This window comes from Hemiscyllium ocellatum, chromosome 23 (genome assembly GCF_020745735.1).
Source record: "Hemiscyllium ocellatum isolate sHemOce1 chromosome 23, sHemOce1.pat.X.cur, whole genome shotgun sequence".
NCBI lineage: Eukaryota > Metazoa > Chordata > Chondrichthyes > Orectolobiformes > Hemiscylliidae > Hemiscyllium > Hemiscyllium ocellatum.
Genome location: NC_083423.1, coordinates 48,195,498 through 48,221,592, shown reverse-complemented (window position 1 = coordinate 48,221,592; position 26,095 = coordinate 48,195,498). Strand labels below are relative to the sequence as shown.

The 26,095-nt window shown below is 42.2% G+C and overlaps 1 protein-coding gene across 4 annotated transcripts in view; it reads right to left on the bottom strand.

Moving 5' to 3' along the window:
• arhgef39 (Rho guanine nucleotide exchange factor (GEF) 39) overlaps positions 1-24,965 on the bottom strand; it is a 73,030-nt gene extending 48,065 nt beyond the window's left edge. Inside the window, exons 1-2 of one of the 4 annotated variants that reach the window (XM_060843223.1) lie at positions 24,910-24,965; positions 5,663-5,974 (exon numbers count right to left, since the gene is read on the bottom strand). Coding sequence is in view for 3 of the 4 variants with exons in the window: in XM_060843219.1 (XP_060699202.1) it covers positions 4,817-4,871 (55 nt within the window). In the remaining variant the exon portion in view is untranslated. Of the gene's footprint in view, positions 1-4,816; positions 4,890-5,662; positions 5,975-16,948; positions 17,032-17,093; positions 17,188-24,909 lie in introns of those variants that run through there. The other 3 variants (XM_060843220.1, XM_060843221.1, XM_060843219.1) reach the window with 3 other exon arrangements.
• Positions 24,966-26,095: the final 1,130 nt, after the last annotated feature.

The following is a 26,095-nucleotide window of genomic DNA, read 5'->3' as shown; positions in this document are numbered from 1 at the left end:
AGCACAACATAAACTTGGCTTGTTGATTCTGGCTGGCAATGACCTGCTGAAATGAGACAGCATTCCCCCCAGGAACCGGATTCACAGAGCTCAACGAAGCTCGCTCACACCACAGGATGCACCACAAGCCCATGTCATGACCATGGATCATAACTTCAGAGTATTTAGTAACATTTCTTTTACTTCTAATGATACATTTCTTTCTTGAAAGGAGAACTGCTCTGTAAAAAATGCAGATTTAAATTCAGTGATTGTCTGCCAAAGTCACATGTGGGACTGATGAGATGTTACCTGCAAAGGTGTCAAAGAAACTTTAAACACATGATTCCTTGTGAATGTTAAGAATACAAGGGGCTGAGAACAGCCTACTAAATAGCAAGTCACCCCCCTCTCTGGATTATATTCCCAAACACTCATTTTCCCTTTTGAATAATACACAAGGACAGGGATTGAAAAGCCAGTTTCAACTCTACTGAAGTGGACTTGTGGGACAGCAAGTTCTCACATGCAGTATTTGCGAAGAACCGCCATTGAACCACCTTGTTTTGCAGGGAAAGGAGGAATCACTCACAGAGCATTGCAAAAACCAGTTTAAACCAGAATCAAGAATTTCAATCAACCTGCAAAACCAAGGATCTTAAAAATCTTCCGGTCAACTGCCAATGTCACTTCAGATAATTTCCACTGTAACAGGCTCAACATCTTTACAAACTAATCAGAGAGTTACATACTTTAAAAACCAGGAGCAGGAACAGGCCAATCTGTCCTTCAAGCCTGCTCCGCCTTTCAATATGATCACAGCTGATCGTATATCTCAATGCTATATTTGTACTTAATCCACATACCCCTTCTTGCCTTTAAAATCTAAAACTTTATCTTGAATATATCTAGTGACCATTGTCTTCTGTGGGAGAGAATTCTACAGGTTCATTACCCTTCGAGTGAAGAAATTTGTCTTCATCTCAATCTTAAATAATCTGCTCTGCATTCTGAGGTAGTGTCTTCCGGTCTTAGACTCTCAAACTGGGGAAAGCATCCTCCCTGTATCAAATCTGTCCAGCCCAAATATATCTTTGGTTTGAAAAACTTTTATCATTTTGGACTAGCCTTGTTTCTAATGGGTGGCACGGTGGTTAGCACTGCTGCCTCATAGCTCCAGGGACCTGGGTTCAATTCCAGTCTTGGGCAACTGTGTGGAGTTTGCACATTCTCCCAGTGTCTGCGTGGGTTCCCTCCAGGTGCTCCGGTTTCCTCCCACTCATCACAAAGATGTGCACGTTAGGTGAAATGACCATGCTAAAATTGCCCATAGAGTTAGGTGCATTAGTCAGAGGGAAATGGGTCTGGATGGGTTACTCTTTGGAGGGTTGGTATGGACCTGTTGGGCTGAAGGGCCTGCTTCAACACTGCAGGGAATCTAATCTAGTCTGAGCAGGTGCGTACGTTGTATTACTAATTCTTCTCAGGCTTATTAATTAATAAACTCCTTGTTAATTCAAGCAGCTTGGTTAAACTAGCTCCTTCTAAAAGAGAAGTTGATTTGGTTCTGCTGGGAAAGGATCTTTTACAAGTAAACCTTCTTGCAACCAAACAAGGACAGGAGTGAATAAAGGGGAGCCAGTCATTCTTCCTTCCCCCAGGAGCTTATTAGTTTGGGGATTTCCTGTCCGGAACTGGAATGAATTGGGAGCCCTGCATGTGGTCTGGTTGTAAGACCTGAAACCATCAGGAAGACACTTCGATTTTACCTGACATCCTGGAGTTAGCTTGCATCACGATTGCTGCGTGCCTTCATCAAAATGAAATAATTACATGGAACCGAGGGGGATTCAGGCTGTTTCCACTCCCGCTAATTGCAATGTAATGTGGAATATTTTCCCTGTCAAATTAACTCGATTAAGCTAACCAAAAAGAGGTAATTTGCTCATTGGTCTCCAACTGGGCTCTCTCCAGAGGCAGAAGAGGCTTCAATACCATGGCACGCTATTCCAGAGAGGCTCCAATCTATATGAATTAGGAACAGCAATGGGCCATTTGGCTCCTTGAGTGTTTTCTCTGCTATCTATCAACCAAGGTTTTATAAAAAAAGGCACCTCCCAAATCTTTGACTTCTATCAAGGGTAGTAGACACATAGGAACACCACTGGATACCAAATTTTCCTCTAATTTACACATCATCCTGAAATAAAAACAAACAAAAGGCTGGAGAAACTCAGCAGATCTTGCAATATCTGCAGAGAGAGAAATACAATTACCTGTGAGCCCAATTACTCTTCTGCACGACATCCAGCCAACTTTGACTAGATTCCCTACCAGAGTAACCACCAAGACTTATTTCCCTACATTTACCTCTGATTACTGCACCTAACATTATGGGCAATTTAGCTTGGCCAATTCACCTAACCTGCACATCTTTTTGGGAATATGGGAGGAAACCCATGCAGGCACGCAAACTACACACAGCCGCCTGAGGTGGGAATCGAACCCTGGTGCTGTGAGGCAACAGTACTAACCACTGAGCCACCGTGCCGCCCCGGACTTGGAATTTCCACCTACACCCTTATTATCAGTCCCATTTTCTCTTATTATGTACTGTGAAAATAATAAGCCATATTAAATGCCGTAGCCTGGAGCTTTCATTTAGTTGTGTTGACTTTTCTCCCCCAAGCATAATTTGGTCAAGTTAAGCACGTAAGGCAGGACTTTAAGCACCGATCATGTTCAGTACCAATCTAGTTTCTGTGATTTTTCACATAATTTAGCAACACCTCACATTAGAAGCAAGCTCTACTTCCAACAATTGTTATGGCTCCAAATTAAACAGTTGGTCACACATTTGTAGGCATGGTTTGAAAAATTTACAGACGTTGTCCTCATTCGCTTGCCATTCTAATTGCCATGGACGTGGTGGTGTGAGTTGCCTGTGTGAATGACTAGTCCTTGGCGATTACAGACTCTCCCACAGTGGTGCAAGAAAGACAGTTCCACAACTTTGTTCAGTGTCACTGAGTCAAACGCTGATGCAGTTCCAAGTGGAATAACAGACTAATACCTATTCAAAATACTTTGGGTGTTTCGTGGTAAACCCACATGGAGTTGCCTTAAAAAAAAACTGCAGCAGTTACCAAATACCATTAAATAATTGCGCTGACTCATGATACATTTTTGATTTGAAGACTCGCTCATGATTTTGAGCAGAAATATGAAAGAAATAAATCCTTTTCAAAGGTGGAGCAATTTTACCTCAAATCGGCTTTATCGACTGCATCTAAAGTGAAAACTCTTCCCCAGCATCATTCTGAAAACGATTGTGGAAAGTTTTCCATTATAGATTTGACACAATGCATTCAAAGATACAGAAATCAGAGCTGGTCTCAGCAAAATGATTTTTAACAAAATAAATCACTGAGAAAAGTTTGTAAAATGTCAGGATTAAAGTATACAGAGGAAAGTTCAAATTCTTTGGTAACATGCATGGAAAGTGGAAAGGGGGTTGTAATTTAAGATTGCAGCAAATGAGAGAAATATTTGTGCTATTTTTTGGCGTAAAAGTACAAATCAAATTACATTCAAATTATTTCAAACAAACTATCCTTACAACTGTGGAATCTTACAGTGAAGATGTGTCAAAGCTTTCCAGGAAATTTGGAGCCACAACAGTTGTGCTTGAGGTTTATAATGGTATCAAGTATCAGTAACAAACATTTTCTGAAGAGTGATTTAGAAAGTGTATATCCACCTCTCAAGCAAGTATCTTCTGCTGGGCACTTTACAACACTACCTCAGAATAAGCCTGTTAATTAGCAGCAAATCGTCAGCTTTCAAAGACCCACAATCATTGGGAACTCAACTGAGACAGCTGAAAATGACTGCATTAAGAACTCTCACAAGAGACATTGAAAGACAGAGACAGACAGATTGATTCAAAACTTGGATCTCAGACACATTGCCCTATGCACAGTGTCTCTATTCAGTATGAGAGTGGAATTAACCCTTACACTACTTTGCTGAAAAGCTGACATTTTATAAATGTTCTGAAGAAGTAGCTACCTAAAGACATCACAATCCAGTTATATCTGCTAGTTCTCAAATTCGAAATAACAATCACAATTTAGACTCCAAATGATGGAGATTCACTGACTATACTTCTTTCCATTCTCCATATGACTAATGCACTGTTACTCGGCACATAACTGCAAAGTGAATGTGGTACCCCATATATACATTCTCACAAGAATAAGTTCTTATTTCTTTATTAATAATATGACATGATAACAAATCCCATTAAATGTAGTGCCCAAGCTGGCAAAATGAGACTACACTTATTTTGAATACCTGGGTGGCATGGACAAGTTTAAATCACAGAATCCCTACAGCATGGAAACTAACCATTTGGCCCAACAAATCCACACTGACCCTCTGAAGAGTATTCCACGCAGACCATTCCCGTACCCTATTACTTTTACATTTTCCCTGATTAATGGACATAACCTACACATCCCTGAAACACTATGAGCAATTTAGCATGGCCAATTTACCTAAACTGCACATTTTTGGACCATGGGAGGAAACCAGAGCACCTGGAGGAAACCCACACAGACACCAGGGGAATGTTCAAACTCCACACAGACAGTCCTGAAGGTGGAATTGAACAACGCAACAGTGCTAACCACTGAGCCAAGGGTTTGGTTCCATTCTGTACAGCTTTATAACATGCAGTGAAAGTCAGACGGTTAAACATTGGCTATTTGCAGTCAGATCCATGCTCTCTGGATTAAACGTTCCAACAAAAATAGATGATTAATGTTTGGGATACCTGCACAGATGTTGTCATAATGTTGTAATTCTCTAAATCCCCAAATCTTGACCATGATGAAAGATACAGCACAAGGGTATCAAAGACAGCTGCACAGCCAATCACACACTCGATATGAGGCTAAAGGTGAGAAGGCATTGGCCAGGTCCCAAGCTTGGTCAGCCTGAAGTGATTCAGGTAGATCACCGTAGAGTCACATTGACCTAGTCTAAACACCAGAAAATACTGAAAGGGCAGCCACATTGGACAAGAAACAAACATGATGTTTCACAGTGCCACCTTGTGATTGGAGACCTGCAACTACAGTCCAACAAGCATTTAGACTGGTCCAAAATGTTGAGGGGTTGTTTATTAGAAATTGTTAACACATTGGCATAAAAGGTGTGACCTAAAAATTGTAATTCAAATCCAGTTCATAAACTGCTTGCTTTTAGCCTAATGCTGGGAGTCAATGTTCTTTGGTAATGTGCATGGGAAGCCTCAGTATCTTGGAGTTTAGATGGAGGGAAACATTTGGGCCAAACCTCATTGAACGTCATGCTATGTCTTTGCTCCAATGTAAGACATAGCTTTTATATTGATAATTGACAGGAATTATCTGCGTGACAAAAGGAAATATGTTTTACAGTCAGGAGATCTATACAAGGGCAATTTTGGTTTTATATAGATATATGTAAACCACGACATATTAAATAATGTAACCTACACTTGGCTGGAGGTTGGGTGGGTGGTGGTGTGTGTGTGCGCGCGTGCACACGCACATGAGAGAGACAGACAGACAGGGCTGAAAAGGGGCTTTTGGAGGAGACAACAATTGGGCATCTTAAACATTGTTTAAACACTTACTTCAAATAAAGTTCACTCCATCCTCCAGCCAGTGATAGCTATTTAAGTGATCCATATCATCCCCTTCTGTAGTATTATTGCCTGCTTCTCTCAGGAGTACAAGGGCATCCTAGGCTAGGCTGGAAAGGAGACATCAGGCCTTAAGATCCAGTTGCAACCAAGGAGATGGGACCCCTTTCAAACAATTCCAGCTTCTCCCAGTGGCTGAAACCTACTCAAAATGGACTGCAGTAGCCAAGACCCCTAAGTACAACAGTGAGCTCATTTCAAATCCTGCAGCACTTTTCAAATCAGCATTGATCAAAGGCAGACCTGAGAAGGAAAAAAAACAATGAGTAATGACTTTCTGAACACAAATTCCACCTGCTTGCATACAAATGAGAAGTAAGTCAATCTGCCCCTCAAGACTGCTCCACCATTCAATAAGATCATGGCTGATCTGATTACTTCACATTTTCCCTACCCCCGATAACCTTTTACCTCCTTGCTTGTCAAGAATCTAACTCTGCCTTAACAATACGCAAAGACTCTGCTTCAACCAGAGTTGTAATGACTCATCAACTATAACTTTTTCATCCGTTAAACTGATGATCGCTTATTTTTAAAGTCACCCCTAATTGTGAAATGACCAACAAGAAGAAACATCATCTCCACATCCATCCTGCCTAGACCCCTCAGAAACTTATTTTTCAACCAAGTCACCTCTTAACTCAAGCTCCAAGCCTAAACTGTCCAACCTTTCCACATTAGACATTAGTCTGGCAAGCTTTTTCTGAACTACTGCCAACACACTTATCCTCCCTTAAATAAAGAGACAAATATAGTAATCAGTGTTTCTTGTGATTCATGCATCAGGATACCCAGATCTCTGCGCATAGCTTTACAAACTCAACAATTAGATGCACTTCTTTTTTATTCTCCCTGCCAAAATGGACATTTTTATATTTTCCCATGTCATAATCCATTTGTCAGATCTTTGCCCACTCAGCTTCACAACTTAACTTCCTACTTACCTTTGTGTCATCAGCAAATTTAGCAATCATACCCTACACCTCTTCAAAGTCATTTATTCAAATTGTGAAAATGTGAGACCCCAGTACTGATCCCTGTGGGATATCATTGATGATATCTTGCCAACCAGAAAATGGCTCGTCTGCATTTCCTGTTCCCAAACTAAATTAGCCCATATCCCTCCAAACATTTCCTATTCATGTACTTATCCAAATATCTTTTCAATGTTGTTACTCTACCTACATCCACCACTTTCTGACAGCTCATTTCACACAATAGTCACTTCCTAAAAACGCTTCCCTTCATATTTTTTTGAAAATTTGCTCAGACCACCATAAAAATGTACCACCTAGTTTTGAACTCCCCCTACACTAGGAAAAATACATTTGCTATTCACCTCATCTATGCTCCCTGTGCTTTTATAAACCTCTAAGGTCACTCCTCAAACCGCCAATGCTTCAGTGAAAACAAGCCCCAGCCTACTTTTAGAATTCAAAGCCTCCATTCCCAGTAACATTCTGGTAAACCTTTGCTGAACCCTCTCCAGTTTAATAATATCCTTTTTATAAAAGGGTGAAAAGACTTCACCAACGTCCTGTACAATCTTAACATACTCAAAAGGTCTGAGCAATGAAGGTAAACATGCTAAACCCCTTCCTAATCACCGTGTCAACCTATAATGCAAATTTCAAACTTGTTTGTTTTACCAAAATGCAAAATACCTCGCATTTATCCAAATTAAACTCTACCCTTCAGCTCACTGATCCAATTGATCAAGATCTCTTTGTAATCTTAGATAACTTTCTTCATTGTCCATTACAGCACCAATTTCGATGTCATCTGTAAACCTACTAACCATGCCTTCTATATTCTCATTAAAGTTGTCATTTATATAAATGACAAATGAAAGTGGATCCAGTACTGATCCCTGTGGAACACTGCTGGTCACAGGCCTCCAGTCTGAAATAAACCCTCAACCACCACCCTCGGTCTCCTACCATCAAGCCACAAGCTCACTCAGAATCCCATATGATCGAACTTCACTATTGAGTCCACCATGTGGAACCTTATCAAAGACTTTACTGAAGGCCATGTACAAAACATCTATCACTCTGTCCTCATTAATCTTTTTGGTTACTTTCTCAAAATAAAACTCAACCCATTTTGAGAGACACAATTTCCCTCACACAAAATCATGCTGACTATCCCTAATCATTCCTTAGCTCACCAAACGCATGCAAATCCTATCAAAATCACCTCCAACAACTTACCCACCATTAATGTCAGACTTACAGGTCTATAGTTCCCAGGTTTCATCTTACAACCGTTCTTAAATAAATACAAGCTACTCTCCAGTCCTCTGGCACTTCATTCATGGCTATAGACGATAAAAATATTTCTGCTAGGTGCCCCACAATTTCCTCCCTAACTTCCCACAACACCATGAATTGTTATTTTCAGCAATAACCTTTGATGTAGCAACTTATTTAATGTCTACTGAAAATCCACATACAAAATCCAAAGTTTCCCCTTTATGTACTGCACATGTTACTTCCTCAAAGAACTCCAAGAAATTTATTAAACGTGAAATCTCTTTCACAAGATCATGGTATTTTTTCATAAATTCTCTTTGCAAATTCCTTTGGAAGTACTGCACTTGATCAATTACTGTACTCCTTCCAATATGGTGTGCTCCCCAGGTGGCAGTGGTCTGTGTTTCCCCAGGAGCTGAAGGTTTGAGGCTTCTTGTACTAAGCCAGACCCGAAGCTTCAGCCATGATGCATTTGAAAATATCATTAACAAACTCTCAGCCTTGGAGGAGATATGGGAGTGGATCTGCTTCATCATTTTTTAGATGCAGATGAACTGACGCTCCTCCATTGCCTTCGCAAAATGTTCACTGCTCTCCCCTAGCGGCCTCTTCATGGATTTTCTGGCACCCTTCTTGGAAGGTCCCCTTTGTCTTCATCAGCCATAATCACCACCAGTGTGAAACACCAGTGTTGACTGGCCAGTTACTCTGAACTCTTCAGGGTTTCCCGAAATAACTTCTTCAACAAGTATGGAAGGTTTCAGTTATAAAGAAAAGCTGGGACTTTCTTCTTTGGAACGTAGGAGGTTGAGAGATGACCTTATAGAGTTTATAAAATAATGGTGGGTATTGATAGGGTTAGTGGTACAAGTCATTCTGCTATAACGTGCGTTTCGCCAACATGAATCGGCTATAACGAGTTTGATGAATTGTGGATGATATTTAATTTACGTGAACTTTCTACAGAACAGGTATAGCAATTTTCTACTGTACAAGGTAACAGAGGGACGCAACTATGGTGTTGTAGCAGACAAATTTATAGGAGGCATTTCCCTCGGATGAGAGATTTCAAGTATATTTTCAAGATGAGAGGAGAGATTTAAAAAAAGAGGGGCAAACATTATATAAAGAGTAGTTTGTGTGTGGAATGAACTTCCTGAGGGTGTGTTAGTGCAGGTGCAGTCACAATGTTTAAAAGATAAGTATATGAATAGGAAAAGGTTAGGAGGAATATGGGCCAGGAGCAAGTAAGCGGGACTAGTTTAGTTTGGGATTATGGCCGGCATGGACTGGTTGGACCGAAGGGTTTGTTTCCATGCTGTATGATTCTGACTCTATGACTATCTAACATTTTCCCTATGACAGAACATTAAGCTAACTGGCCTTTAGTTCACAGCTTTCTGTCTCCCTCCCTTTATGAATAAAGAAATTTCATTCACTACTTTCCAATCTGATAGGCCTTCCCCGAATCAAGGGGGTTTGGGGAAATTAGAACCAGTGCATTAACTGTCTCACAAGCTACTCCTTTGATGAGCTTCGGATGAAGTCCATCAAGACCCAGCGACTTGCCATTCTACAGTTCCAAAACATTTGCTTACAATCATAGTACGGTTTTATAATTGATTCAACTCTTCCCTCCTTTCTATTTCTTGAATTAGCGAGTTTTGGAATGTTTTTAAATCCTCTACAGTAACAATCGATGCAAAGCACTTTTTCAATTCATCTGTCATCATTTCATATTAATTCCCCAGACACACTTTCTTTCGGACCAACATTCACTTAATTAACTCTTTCCTTTATTAAATATCTGTTGAAACTCCTGTCTCGTATTACATTTTTAGCTAGCTTTCTCGCGCACTCAAATTTTCCCTTCCTTACTTTGCTTCTGCTTATTTTTTGTCTTTTTAATATATTCAGACTGATCTTCTGCTCTGACACCCATCCTTGCATAATTATACCCCTTTCCTTTAAGCTTGAAGTTATCTTTAATTATTTTTAGTTAATAGCAAATGATGAGTGCTCTGCTTGCATTTTTCCTTCTCTCATTGCAATGTATTTATTCTGCGTATTGTGAAATATCCTCTCACATATCTGTCATTGCATTTCTATTGATTTATCCTTCAATCTATTGTGCCAGCTCATTTCAGCTATCTTTGTTTTCAAGCTCTTAAAGTTGCCCTATTTAAGATTAAAATAATCATTTTAAAACCACTTGATTCTCCCTCAAACTGAACCCAAAATTCAGTCATATCACAGTCACTGCTATCTAAGGACAGCTTCACTGTGAGGCCAGATATTAATCCCATCTCATTGCACCAGGTCTAATGTATTTCTTCTTTGATAATCCAGTCTACTGGGTGGTTACTGTTGGACCATGTCTTAGTGTGAATATTTCTCATCTCTATTCAAACAGAATCTGTACCGTGGTTTCTTCAACTTATGACATCTGTCTCTACTATGCAATGATTAATTAACAAATCAAACTTGCCATCTTTTCCGAGCTTCCTACAATTTCTAAATGTCTTGTATCCTTCAATATTCAAGTCTCAATTTATGTTTGACTGAAGTTACGTATTTCTATTCATGCTTTTTGTTCATATGTTTATTCCTACATTATGGGCAGTCAGAAGCAGACCTTTTAGTCTAGTCCTACGATTTTCTTTCTAGCCCCCAAACTCCAACCCAAAATTACTCTTAGATTAGTCCACTCAATCTCTTCTTGTCTGGCTATATTACAGTAGTATCATTTTCGCCTTTCTTTTTCATACATTGACTTACCACCTCTTTCTAAATTTGATTCTTTGCTCCCATTATTTGTTTCAAAATTCCTTTACTTCCCTCATTAAAAAGCTTGCTAGAATACTGGCTCCAACATAGTTCAAAAGTGGAGGCAGTCCCAGTGGTACAGATCCCACTTTCCCCAGTCTCACACAAAACGGAATCCACTTTCTCACATCAGTTTTTACCAGGGATTAAAACTCTCGAGGTTTTTTTTTTGATTTAGTGTCTTGCATCTCACATTGCCTTCTTCTTGTCCTGCATGTCATTAGTACTTTTGTGTATCATTAGTACTTTTATCTTCTCTCTCTCACTGCAAGTTCTTTTCCAGCCTGAGCCAATGTCCTGAACCCTAACACCAGGCAGGCAACACAGCTTTCAATGATCTTGCTGTTTGTTCTACTGGCGTCAATTGCCCTCGCTGTCATGTTCCCTACTGTCACTACTTGATTGTCACTTTCCCAACTCAAATGGCTTTCTGGCCCAGTGTGCTGGGACTTGTCAGCTCAATCTCACCCTGCAGCCGTCATTCTCATCCAAAAAAGCTAAAAAGGTACCTCAAACTTCCTGCTCCTCGGATTCTGCTTGACCTGCTGTGCTTTTCCAGCACACACACTCGAATTTTATCTCCAGCATCTGGAGTCCTCACTGTATCCTAGTATCTCAAACCTGTTTGACATTTACCACAACACCTTGAGTTCCCATAACTGCCTCACTCTTTTGTCCCTGACCAAATCAGAAGATCTCAAGAGATGTGACTGCCTTCTGGAGAGGTACTGAGGTGACATTGCCCCTTCTTGACACAATGCAGATTCTACAGCTTGACCATACGGCTCAAACTCAGAGTCATAGAATCATACAGCATGAAAACAAACCCTTCGGTCCAACCAGTCCATGCTAACCTTAATCCCAAACCAAACTAGTCCCACCTGCCTGCTCCTGGCCCATATCCCTCCTAACCTTTCCTATTCATGTACTTATCCAAATGTCTTTTAAACGTTGTGACTGCACCTGCACCAACACACCCTCAGGAAGTTCATTCCACACACAAACTACTCTTTATAAAATGTTTGCCCCTCATTTTTTTAAATCCCTCCTCTCATCTTGAAAATATACTTGGAATCTCTCATCTGAGGGAAATGACACCTATAGGTTTGTCTGCTACAACACCACAGTTGCGTCCCTCTGTGACCTTGTACAGTAGAAAATTGCTATACCTGTTCTGTAGAAAGTTCACGTAAATTAAATATCATCCACAATTTGTCAATCTTGTTACAACCAATTCATATTGATGACTTGTAGCAGAATGACTTGTACCACTAACCCCATCAATTCTCACCGAAGAAGGTCATCTCTCAACCTCCTACGGTCTAAAGAAGAAAGTTCCAGCCTTTCTTTATAACTGAAACCTTCTATACCTGGCAACATCCTGGTAAATCTCTTCTGAACTGAGTCAAACAGCCTCAAGCAGCAGGCAGACGGATTTGCTCTGGATCACCGGCATCGAAGAGCTCCTTCATCCTCCTGCACATCACACAAATGTTCTGATTCATTTACAATGAATAAATCCGAACACACCCTATAGGATTTCTTACTGCACACAATCTTTGTCGAGAGTATAGTGCTGAAAAAGCACAGTGGGTCAGGCAGCATCTGGGGAGCAGGAGAATCAACTTTTTGGACAAAACCAGTCATCAGGAATGCTTGCAATCTTTACTAATACTCATGAAACATATCAATTACAATAACTTTCCAAAGCTTTAAAAAAAAACCATAAATGAGCAACAAATTACTCATCCATTTGCCTGTGAAGTTATCTTTTAATTTTATGCAAATGCTCTTTTGAATGGGGATATTCACAGAGCTGACTCCACTCATCTCCCTTCTCGCGGTTATGCTATTTTGATAGACTGACAGAATTAGAACAAGGAAGGAGCACCTCCCTGCTCTCGTCACCCCGCTCCCTCACTCCCCAAACTCTCAAGGTTGTATGACATTTCAGCTGCACTCCATACTTTGAATAGTTACAACAGCCACCCTCATCATACCCCAGAGAAACAATCACCACCTAAAACAATGGGGAAATCTCAAAGGTCTGTCCTGTTCCAATTACCTGGAGCAGGCCTGTTGACATCAATGCAATTTGCTCACACAACATGCAACAAGACACAATAACTGAAAAAGGCAGGCAAACTCAACAAGATAGATGCAGCACCGCTCTTTAAATGAATAAAATAATTCAGAACCAAAGAATTTGACCTCAGGTTTCAACCTAAGCCTGTTCAGACCCTCCCACATTGGTGTCCCACATCCCAAGTCAGTGCCCCAGCACCGACCTAAGTAAATGCCAACTATATTGGTGAAAAATGCTATATGTTTCAAATTATTCATCACTGGCAATCCCTCGCAGACTCTCTTCCGCTCTCAGGGTGAGTAGATAGTTGTACAGACTGATGCTGTTTCCGCAGGCTCTGTTACACTTGGGGCAAAAGGTGGTCACAGGAAGGGATGGGCGAGGCATTGGTATGCCAGCGCGCCCCTTTCCCTGTTTCTGCTCGACTTCCACTTTCTCCTCCTGACTGTGAGTCTTGAGGTGCTGGACGCCTTCTCGGATGCTCCTTCTCCACTTTGGACGGTCACGGACCAATGGTCCCCAGGTGTCAGAAATGCTGCACATCACCAGGGAGACTGTGAGAGAATTCCTGAAGTACTTCCTCTTCCCACCTGGGGCTCGTCTGCTATTTCAGAGCACCTGCTTGACATCGTTAACTCAAACAAGCAGCAGCTGACAGGACAAACAGTTAAGTAGTGGAGACTATACCTCATTGAAGTTTGAGGGAACATTCTGAATAAAAGCTCAAACTTTAATCTATTTATCAAAATCAAACTTTTGATAATACTAAGTACTGACAAAGATACTTGCAAAAGAAAGATGCAAACAAAACAACTTGTATTTTTCTGAAGTTTAGGGTAAAGCAAAGATCTCCAGTGTGATGCCTGACATTTGCATGTACCATGTGAAGGAACAAAATACATTTTCCTTGCCCACAGTGGGCAAAAATTCATTTAGAAATAATGCATTATTATTTAAAAAAATTCCCCAACACAAAGTTCAAATCTTTGAAATGACACAGTTAGTGCCTCCTCCTCTGTAACCACATCACAGGGACTAGGAAAAGCAATGGTGTCACTAACTGCTAGCTAAAAACGAGCAATGCCAGAGGAGACCCACGAGTTGCACTATTTCACACACAGACAACAATTAGATGGATCAAGGATCAGATGACCTTGAGAGGACACCATTAAACAGGTGAAGCAAGCATCAAATATTCTCTGATTCATAATGCCCAATAGAGGCTAACAAAGCCAACATCTAGTCATCTTAATTATGTGATAGCCTCTATAATACAAACGTCAGTTCCACTCCAAGACTCTGTCACTTTAATTCCAGTTTCGCCAAGTGCCATTCACCTCATGCTTTCCTTAGTTGTGTCATTTTTAATGTAGCAGTAAGCCTGTGTTGTTAGTTGGCACTAAGAGTTTAACAGTAATTAACCCCTGCACTATCCCCAGGGAGCAGTACATCAGCAACTTGCCAAAACACTGTAAACAAGCAGCCTCTGATCAATGGAGACTGGTGGCTCAAGAGCACAGTAATAATGCAAGCAATTTCTACATGTTTAAACCCGCACAACTAATGATTCAAATGTGACATTATCTACAGAAATAAGTGCGCTGGAAGTAGAAAAATCTGTTTTTCAATTTATAAATGCGACTAAAGATTAGAATAAAAGATTTGAACAGAATATATCCAGATGCTTTTCTGAATATAGGTACTGTAAGATGACTATTAATGTGGGCATGTCACAAGTATTTTATTTGGCCAGATAACAGTCTTTTTCCTACACTAAAATCATGTACAATGAACCAAAGTGCTTACAGTGATAACTTTGGAAATTCTAGGCACTAAAGGTTTGCCATCTCAAATTCTGTCAGCTAATAAATTAAAAAATGTAATTCCAGTTTCACACCAGAAGCAGCAATGGCCAAGAGCAGAGAATTTTTATCTCGGTCAATCCCAAGCAATACCCCTGACTCTTGACTGTCAACCCCAAATGGTTTCTAAAAGAGACAGAATGCTAACATTAACAGTGCCAATGCGAGCAGCCAGAAGATGATAAATTTAGTGTCCGACATCACGATCCAAAAGTATCTCACTCCCATGGATCTGAAAACTCCACTCAAGCAAGTTGCGAAGGGGGGAGCTAGGATGAGAGACGACCGATTTTCATTTACGCTGGTGGAAAGGCCAAACGCAACAGCAGTTGCTCGGAGTACCCACTAACTGTGCCAGGATGTTTTAATGGGAACCACACAAATGGCGTAGTAGATTTGGAAAACTGGGCACATTCACCTTAGCGAAGTGATGACATGAATCGTGGCTGACACTGAAGTGTCAGCTCCGCACAGCAGCAAAGAACAAGACCTCGGTTAACTCAGGGCAGGAAGTGACATGCCAGAAGACCAAGCCAGTATTGCTTTCCTTCAGTCCATTTTTGATTGCTCTTCATTTCTCAGTTTAATTGCAGAAACAGCATGGCATGATATTGGCTCCATCTGTCACATCCTTATTTTCGCTGGAGGACAAAACGAGGCAATTTTTTGGAAAAATTACTTTTCTATTAGTCCAGAAGAGCAGGCTTGTGGATTAGTAGGGGACTAATGGGGCACTCAGCAAAATATAAATTATAGTTATCAGCATAACCAGCTGGTAATAAGACCAAAAGAAATGTAAATTCGCAGTGAATCCATTTGGAGAGTAGAATCCCGGAGCACTAATCTTCAGAATCCCTAAACATTTATCTTGGTCGTTTCAACAGGGAGATGCAAAAGACCTCCCAAGTATTTAACCCTTTGATCCTGAACATCACAAACGAACCTCACAAATTTCAGTTCAGTCAAAAGCGTGTTTAGTTTAACTTAACAAGGCAGCCTCTTGGTGCAAAAATTATGTTTGTAAAACAGTTTTTTCAATCACTTAGTGGCACAATAAGCAACTCTATGGATGTTACAGAGAGCTTTATGTTGAATTTGAGAGTTCTGTGGCCATTTATCTAGCTGGGAGTTACTTTAAAATGCACTTTGAGTTAAAGCTTTCTTCAAAGGGCTTAGCTCCTCAGAATTGCAGCATGCTGCTCGAGAATTCACACTCAGGAGGAACAATGTTGTTATGATGATCATGAAGTGATTTTTTGGAGGTCAAACAATGGGTAATTTGGTGGTATGGCCCCTTGAGAAATAAAAACTTTGCAACCTTGGTGATGGAAGGCTTTTGATCTCATGCTGCCAGCAGTCAGGGATAAAGCTGAGCCCATGCACAGAGGAAGGCAGGCTGCTGCTCGGAAACAGAGCTCCACAGGAGGTTAAGAGAAAAAGCACTGACCTGAGAGCTGTACCACACCAGTGCCAGATGTCAACATGCTATCCAGGTTAGATGGTCCACTAGAGTTGTAACTCTCATAACTGTTGTGAGCACAAGTAAAGTTAAATCAATCAGCTCTGAGCATTCCTTTGACTTTTTATATAGGCCTTGGAATAAAGTAGCATGTGATTTAAACTGGACCTGACCTCGTTTAGCATTAACTCAGTCCGCTTATGAGGCAATTGGTAAAATAATCCAGGTTCAGATTACAAGGAAATTCCATTGTTACTACTATGGGACTGACTACCATACAAATACATAGGGGTAGCACATACCAACTCCTACAAAGGTCAGTTACTCAGTTTCTTATGGAACCGTGGAACTGACACGTTTGTGTCATCAGTGGTATCCAAAGAAGGCCCAAACATTCAACAGTCTCACTTGCTCAAAACCAAAATCATTGGAGCCACTGAGAATTTAGGCGATCCAGAATATGATAATAGATTCTTAACAGTAGCCATTGACTAGTATGATATTCTCTCAGTATTCACCAAATATTAGCCCTCATAATATATGCTGCAAAGACGAAGTTCTCATTGAAACAGGTGTACTGAAGTTTACTAGTAACACTCACTACTCACTCGGCTGCAATATCTCTGATGTACATATGGTCTGGGCTCTGTACTTACCCTGACGACATACAGCAAAGATACAGTAACTTGCAGGCTACGACTATTACCACCCTTGAAGTTAGATGGTTACCTTTATAGTTGAATGTCACATTCCATGATGTCATCTATTGTCATAAAGGTACACTGCCTGTCTGGATTGGAATCCAAGCAATAATACAAATCCTCATGAGAAAGAGCTCCAGTTTACCTTGTAGACCAACAGGAGAAACACTTACTCAGATGCGTTTTTGTTAGAGTCCAAGATGATAATACAGACATGGTGACGTAGAGATACTTTCCGGTAAAATTTGCTGGTAAAGGAAAAGAAACCTAGAAAAGGGAAGAGGATAAATTCCAAGTGAAATCAAGGTTCATCTTATCCCTTATTCCATTTATTGTGAAAGTCCTGTATAGGAACCAGGACAGTAGGCGAGATGGTATAGACAGTGGTGATGTTAGTAGACTGGTAATCCAGAGGCCTAGGTTATTTGCTTGGAGTTGAAAGCCCACCATGACACCTAATGGATTTTGAATTCTGCAAATAAACCTGGAATAGAATTGGATTTTATATAATGCCAGTGAAACTGTCATTGATTGTTATAAACAACCTATCTATTTCACTCATCATCTTGGGAGGGAAACTTGTATTCCTTACACATGACTCGGAACCCAAACGTGCTCAGCTCAAAACCACTCTCCAAGATGACCTTAAAAAAAAAACCTGAATTCGTAGGCAGTTTGGAATGAGCAACAAGTGCTAACCTTACCAGCCCACAAAAGAATAAAGAAATAAAGAGAACTGAATGCAAATGGAAATTCATAAATACTCAGACAGTACATTCAGAAAAAAAATTAAGAAGGAAAATGGTAACTATGGCGATCTGGCAAGTTGGGGGAGTGAGGTAATTCCAGCCATTTGAACCAAGGCAATAGAGGGCATGGACACCAATGGTGGTCACGGAAATGCTAGAACACAAGGCCCAAGCAGCAGAAAGCCCAACCAACAAGGGAGTGCGCTGGAATGACTGTGAACAAGAGATCAGAGAAAGAATGAAGACTTGAGGATCAGAGAATGCCGCAAATATTAATTTTAAAAAAAAGAGGAGAAGCCATGAAGGGATTTAACCACAACAATGAAAAGTTTTAATTTTGCAGTTTGGGAAATGATTGAAGCCTGATAACGAGGTCAGGGGTGACAGACAAGCATGTCTGTGTGTTGGACAGGATGTATTCATTCAGATCTATGGAAGATGAAGTTGAGAGAAGGTAAGGGATTCAAGCAATGGAATAGTCAGGCCTGGGCACAATAAATATATGAAGGAGAAAATGCGTTAATATATTAGAGATATTAGAGGGAAGAAACTCAACCAATCTGCAATTCACTTAAACATGCCATTCATCTACGCCAATTGTTTTAGGTAATGATACAAATGGTGACAGAAAATTTAGCAAACACCAGTTAGTGTTTACTTTCAATCAAGTTATACTTCTAATTACATGTATCTAGACTGAGCTATATGACTTTGACCCTGTTTCTTTGACCTATGTATTTAACATAATATTTAATCTTGGCATAGTTTCTGCCTTACTATGAACCTTGCAGTTGAATCTCACAGCTCACTATTTAAAAGACATTTTGTTGTTCTGTTTTAAATTACTTTAACTCTTGAACTATTGGAAGGCACTCTGCTCTGAACTCTCCAGAGTTCACTTCTAACAGATTGTTCCATAACCTGGAGGAAGTGAGGACTGCAGATGCTGGAGATCAGACAGCGTGGTGCTAGAAAAGCACAGCAGGTCAGGGAGCATCCGAGAAGCAGAAGAATCGATGTTTTGGGCATAAGCCCTTCATCAGGAATGAAGTCCTAGGCCCGAAATGTCGGCTCTCCTGCTCCTCGGATGTTGCCTGGCCAGCTGTGTTTTTCCAGCACCACACTTTCAACTCTGTTCCCTAATCTGCACTGGCATGACACATAACTCAATTCTCCCCAGCTCCCCAATTACATTTAAAAGGTACAGCTACAACATTTAAAATATTGATAAGTGCGTTAACAGTAAAGGTTTGGAGGGACATGGGTCAAACAGAGGCAAGTGGGAACAGTTTGGTTTAGGAACATGGTTAGCATGGATTAGTTAGAACGAAGCGTCTGTTTTCTTGCTGTCTGACTCTATTTGTTTGCATTTGTATTTCTAGCTGCCACAAGGAATTCTAGTGAAAACAAAAGAAAATGTTGGAAATGCTTAAATTATACATACAGACGAGGAAGAACACCACTTTGACTGGGATAACACATCCATCTTAAGACAAGCCAAACAGAGACACACGCAAGAATTCCTAGAAGCATGACATTCGAACCAGAACTGAATCAACAAACACATTGACTTGGATCCCATTTACCACCCCCTGAGAAAAAGAACAGGAAATGACATCACCACAGGAAATGATGTAACAAACCCAAGGAAACCTAAACACGCATAGAAGGCGGGCCATACTACGAATGCTTCGCCAGAGGCTCACTGGTTATGTTACCTAGTAGGGTGATGAAATGTCTGAAAACAAACCTTCCATCTCAGTGAGCAAACTTACATCCAGAGCCTCAACCTGAGCTACAAATCTTCACAAAACATGCTTAAGTTGGGTGGCACTTGAGACACAAAAACCTAGTCAACGTTCCATGTCGATGACCATCCGTCAATAGTAGAAAAGGTTAGAGAGATGTAACAGCTTTGAGAAAGTACAGGAAAGGGGAGAAGGGAAGGACAGAACAGAAGGCCTCCAATAAGTTACAAGGCAAGCAAAGTTAAATGACAAAAAAAACGCAATGACATAAAGCAAAAAGAGAAGAAATTAGGACCCGCAACTTGGGGACAGGTTCAGGTTTAATTAGTCCACAATAAGTGCTGGAGCCTTCAGATGCCTGGGCTCTAAGTACAGAAATTTCTCACCAAATCTCTTACCACTCTTCTTCCTTTAAGATACTCCTTTAAACCAAACAATATCTTTTGGTCGTCTGAGCTAATATTCTTATGAGGCCTGATGTCAAAATTTGTTTTACAAAACCTCTGTGAAGCACATTGGAAATAGTTTATTACACTGAAGGTTATCGAAGCATAGTGATGATGCTCCTGCACTCACGGCCTAGAGACAGGATTTTAAGTCCTGCTATGGAACTTGAGAAAATTCAGTTAATTAAATAACTGTGGAATTGAACATTTGCATCAATAATGGTAATTGTGAAACTGCCAAAATTGTCACAAAGAAAACATCGATTCACAACTGAACTTTACTTATTATCTGATCTTGCCCATAGTTCCTGACCTATAGCAATATGATCAACTCTAACTGCCCTCTGAAATTTCCTGGGAACCCACTCACTAACATCAAATTCCTGCAAAAAAACTGGAATATATCTTTGACAAACCACTTAACATCAACCAATGTTAATTATAATATGGAGCCAATTGTCTGAAATGGAAGCAAGTCACTTTTCCTTTCACTTCCCACATCCTTGGGGTGGCATGGTGGCTCAGTGGTTAGCACAGCTGATTCAATTCCAGTCTATGTGGACTTTGCATGTTCTCCCGTTGCCTGCGTGAGTTTCCCCTGGTTGCTCCAGTTTCCTCCCACAGTCCAAAAGGTATGCAGGTTAGGTGGATTGGCTATGCTAAATTGCCCATAGTGTCCAGGGATATGCAAGTTAGGTGGGTTAGCCGCGGGAAATGTGAGGATACAGGGATGGCTCTGGGTTGAATGCTCTTTGGAAGGCTGAAGCTGAGTCAATGGGCCAACTGGCCTCTTTCTGCATTGCAAGAATTCTGTGATTCTATCCCAACACCATCATTTAACCCTCACGGATCAATACTCTGGGATTTACCATTGACCAGAAAATGAACTGGGCCAGCCAAGTAAATACTTTGGCTGCAACAACAGGTCAGAAGCTGGGCATTACGTGGCAAATAGCTCACCTAACCCCCCCCCCCCCCAAAAATATGGACACCATCTACACGGCACAATACTCTCTACATGCCTGGGTGAGTGCAGCTCCAAGAACACTGAGGAAGGTTGGCTCTATCAGCCCAAGGCAGTCCACTTGATGGCACCCTTTCCACCAGATTTATATTCATTCCCAGACTGGCAGAAGAGGGTACCATCTACAAGATGTACTGCACAAATTCCCCAAAGTCAAACAGCACCTTCCGAAGGATATGGAATTAATAGCATCTGCAGTTTCCCTCGAAGCCACATGCAATCCTGACTTAGAACTATTTTCACTGCTGCTGCACTGGCATTGGGTCAAACTCCAGGAGCTTTCTTGGTCACAACCCCAGTGTGCCAACTGGGGTGGCTCTAGAAGGTAGCTCGCCATCACTTTCACCAAGACAATTAAAGGCAGACAATAAGAGCTGGCCATACCAGCAACACCCATATCCTTTAAAAACTCTTTCTCAGATACTGTCTTGGGTTCAGTCTGGATTTTCTCTCTGAATGCTATTTTTTTTTTAAATTTCACTCACTCATGTTTCTGTCCCAGGTTAGTTATTCTCACACTCACTCACTCTCTCATCTTGGTTTTGATTTCTTTCTCTTGCACTCTCTCTCTCATGCTTTTCTCTCTCTCCACTTGTCCATCCAGTGTGTGTCTGTCTCTCTCTCTCTCTCTGTCCCAGGCTCACTCACTCTCTCTCTCTTGCCCTGTCTATCCTAGGTTCTCTCTCTCACCCCAATTTTCTCCCCCTATCTACCTCAAGTACTCTCTCTCCATCAATCCTGGAGTTGCACCTCTGCTCCCACAACCCTGTCACGCTTGCTATCACCCCTACCCTGTCTATCCCAGTCTCTCCATCTGTGCTGGACTGCAATATCAAATTGTTCATTTTGGAAGTGAGAACAAAAGTACAGAATATTATTTGAATGGAGACAATCTGCAGAAAGCTACAACACAAAGGAACTTAGGGGGACTTGTGCACAAAACACAAACATACAGGGCCAGCAGATAATCAGGAAGACTAATGGAATATTGCTCTTTACTTCAAGAGGGTTGGAGTGTAAGATTAGGGAAGCCTGAAGCTTTCTCATTTTCTCTCTCTCTCTCCAATCCTGGAGTTTTCTCATTCTCTCTCCCTGTCTCTCAAATACTGGGGTATTCTCATTCCCTACCCCGTGGTTTTCTTATTTTTTTCTTTCTCTCTCTCTCTCTCTCTCTCTCTCACTCACACACACACACACACTCCCTCCCTCCCTCTATCCTGGGGGTTTTCTCATTCTCTCTCTCTCCCTCTATCCCAGGGGTTTTCTTATTCTCTCTCTCTCCCTCTATCCCGGAGGTTTTCTTATTTTCCCTTGCACCCATGAAGCTGGGGGTTTTCTCTCTGTCTCTCCAACGTGGGGGCTTTCTCATTCTCTTTCTCCCTCCGTCTAAACCCTGCGGATTTCCCATTCTCTCTCTCTCTCTCTCTCTCCTTCCCTCCTGGGGATTTTCTCATTCTCTCTCTCCCTCTATCGCGGGATTTTCTAATTTCTCACTCTCTCTCTATTCCGGGGGTTTTCTCATTCTCTCTCTCCCTCCCTCTATCCCAGGGTTTTCTCATTCTCTTTCCCTCCTGGGGAGTTTCTCATTCTGTCTTTCCCTCTATCCCGGGTTTTCTCATTCTCTCTCTCCCCTCTCACATGGGCTTTTCGCATTACCTCTCTCCCTCACTTTAACACAGGGATTTTCTCTCTCTCCCTCCCTCTTGCTCCATCCCTCTATCCAAGGATTTTTCTCATGCTCTCTCTCCCTCTCCAACCCCCCCCACTCTCATCCAGGGATTTTGTCATTCCCTCACTCTCCCTTGCACTATCCCAGGGTTTTTCTCATTTTCTTGCTCCCTGCCTCTCTATCCAGGCATTTTTCTCATTTTCTCTCTCTTCCCATTGCCGCCCCACCTCTCTCCCAGGTTTTTCTCATTCTCTCTATCCCAGGATTTTACTCATTCTCTGTCCCTAGAGTGGAGGTTGGCTTATGTGGTGCCACTATTTAAGAAAGGTGGTAAGGACAAGCCAGGGAACTATAGACTATAGTGGTGAGCAAGTTGTTGAAGGGAATCCTGAGGGACAGGATGTACATGTATTTGGAAAGGCAAGGAGTGATCAGGGATAGTCAACATGGCTTTGTGCATGGGAAATCATGTCTCACAAACTTGATTGAGCTTTTTGAAGTAACAATGAGGAATGATGAGGGCAGAGCAGTGGACATGATCGATATGGATTTCAGTGAGGTGGGAAACTACTTAGCAAGGTTAGATCACATGGAATACAGGGATAACTAGCCGTTTGGATACAGAACTAGCTCAAAGGTAGAAGACATAGGGTGGTAGTGGAGGTTAGTTTTTCAGATTGGAGGCCTGGGACCAGTGGTGTGCCACAAGGATCGGTGCTGGGTCCACTACTTTTCATCATTTATACGTGATATTTGGATGTGAACTTAAGAGGTATAGTTAGTAAGTTTGCAGATGACACCAAAATTGGAGGTGTAGTGGACAGCGAAGAGGGTTACCTTGGATTACAACGGGATCTTGATCAGATGGGCCGATGGGCTGAGAACTGGCAGATGGAGTTTAATTTAGGTAAATGTGAAGTACAGCATTTTGGGAAAGCAAATCTTAGCAGGACTTATACACTTAATGGTAAAGTGTTGATCAAAGAGACCTTGGAGTGCAGGTTCATAGCTCCTTGAAAGTAGATCGCAGGTGGATAGGATAGTGAAGATAATGTTTGGTATGCTTTCCTTTATTGGTCAGAGTATTGAGTACAGGAGTTGGGAGGTATTGTACAGGACATTGGTAAAGCCACTTTTGGAATATTGTGTGCAATTCTGGTCTCCTTCCTGTAGATTAGATTAGATTACTTACAGTGTAAAAACAGGCCCTTCGGCCCAACAAGTCCACACTGACCCGCCGAAGCGCAACCCACCCATACCTCTACATATACCCCTTACCTCACACTACGGGCAATTTAGCATGGCCGATTCACCTGTAGGAAGGATGTTGTGAAACTTGATGTTTAGAAAGTATTTACAGGGATATTGATAGGTTTGGAGGATTTGAGCTGAATAGGCTGGGGCTCTTTTCCCTAGAGCGTCAGAGGCTGAGGAGTGACCTGATAGAGGTTTATAAAATCATGAGTGGCGTGGATAAGGTGTAAATAGACAAAGTCTTTTCCCTGGAGTGGGGGAGTCCGGAACTAGAGGGCGTAGGTTTAGGGTGAGAGGGGCAAGACATAAAAGGGACCAAAGGAGCAACTTTTTCACACAGAGGGTGGCGCGTGTATGGAATGAGCTGCCAGAGGAAGTGGTGGAGGCTGGTACAATTTCAACATTTAAACAGCAGCTGGATGGGTATATGAGTAGGAAGGGTTTGGAGGGATATGGGCCAGGTGCTGGCATGGGAACTAGATTGGATTGGGATATCTGGTCGGCATGGACTGAAGAGTCTGTACTGTACATCTCTATGACTCCATAACTCTCCCTCTATCCCAGGAGTTTTCTCATTCCCTCCGCCCCCTTTTTATCTGGGGATTTTCTCTCTCTCTCTCTCCCCCACCCTCCATTTTCTCTCCCTCCCTCTAACCCAGTGGTTTTCTCATTCCCCATCCCTCTCTCAATTCATCCCGGGCATGTTCTCATTCATTCTCTCTCTCTCTCTCTCTCTATCACATACACACAACCTCCATCCCACGGTTTTCTCTCATTTTCTCTCTGTCCCACAGATTTTTTTCTCATTGTCTCCATCCCTCTAGCCCGTTGTTTTTCTCATTCTCTCTCTTTCCCTCTATCCTGTGGATTTTCCTATTCTCCCTCTCTCTCTCTCTCTCTCGTTGTTACTCAGGGGTTTTCTCATTGTCTTTCACCCCCGAAGGTTTCCTCATTCTCTCTCTCTCTCTTTCCCCCTCTCCTCCCGCGGTTTTCTCATTCTATCTATCTACCCCAGGGGTTTTCTCTTTCTCTCTCACTCACTCACTCACTCACTCACTCACTCACTCACTCTCGGAGATTTTCTCATTCTCCCTCTTACCTGAGAACCTGTTTCCGTGAATATTTTTTCAAATTTCCCGCTTCCGGGTTGTTCTCGCTCCTGATTGGCGGAGAGAAACCCTGCCCATGAAACCCCGCGCTGCAGCGGCTCCTCTTTCTGAAAATAACGCTCACACACCCCCTCCCCCCACTACACACACACACACACACACACACGGAGGGTGTAGGCTCCTGGATTCCCCTCCCCCTCTCGGGGGTGAGGGCAGTGACGGAGATTCACTACGCAATCGCCAATGACGTCACGTCCTCTCCCCATCCATCCCCACACCCTACCTCACCCCCTTTGCCCCATTCCCCTCCACAACCCTCTCGACCAACCTTCCCCCAATCTACACCGTCACCCCACCTTACCCTCCTCGCCCCCTTACCCCCCACACCCCCCTCACACCAACCCCCATCTTACCTCCTACACCTCCCAACCCCACCTTATCCTATCACCCCACCTTACCCTCCTCGCCCCCCCTTACCCCACACACCCCCTTACCCCCCATATCCCCCAACCCCACCTTACCTCCTCATCCTCCCTTTACCCCATCCCCCTCACATCAACCCCCCATCTTACCCCCCCACATCCCCATATCCCCCAACTTCACCTTATCCTATCACCCCACCTTACCCCCAACCCCATCTTACCCTCCTCATCCCCACCCCAACTCCCACCTTACCCCCCATACCCACCCAACCCCATCTTACCCCCAACCCCATCTTACCCCCAACCCACCTTAACCCCACCTCACCTCCCCTCCAACCCCCTTACCCAACCTTACGCCCATCATCCCCCTTTATCCCATCTCCCCCAACACCCTCCTTACCCCACCTCCCCTTAACCCACCTCCTTACCCTTACTCCACTTCCTTACCCTTACTCCTCCTTTTCTTCCCCCCCCCCCCAAATAGTTTTGGGAGGGGTGGTTGGGTGGGGATAATGTCATGTATACAAACCTGGAAAGCCAGTTATTTAAGTTTGATTCTGGGATCTGTAAAGTGCACATTCCTTTCAATAATTTGTAACTCCTCGTCCATCTGGAAATGAACCAACTAAATTCCTAAGTACAGTGCGCATTGCTGAGCTTGGCTGATGGAAACAGAGTGCAGCTGTTTTACTAAATGAAATGGATCTCTTTGGGCCTATACAGCAGACCACTTCAAGAACTAATTACTGAAGCA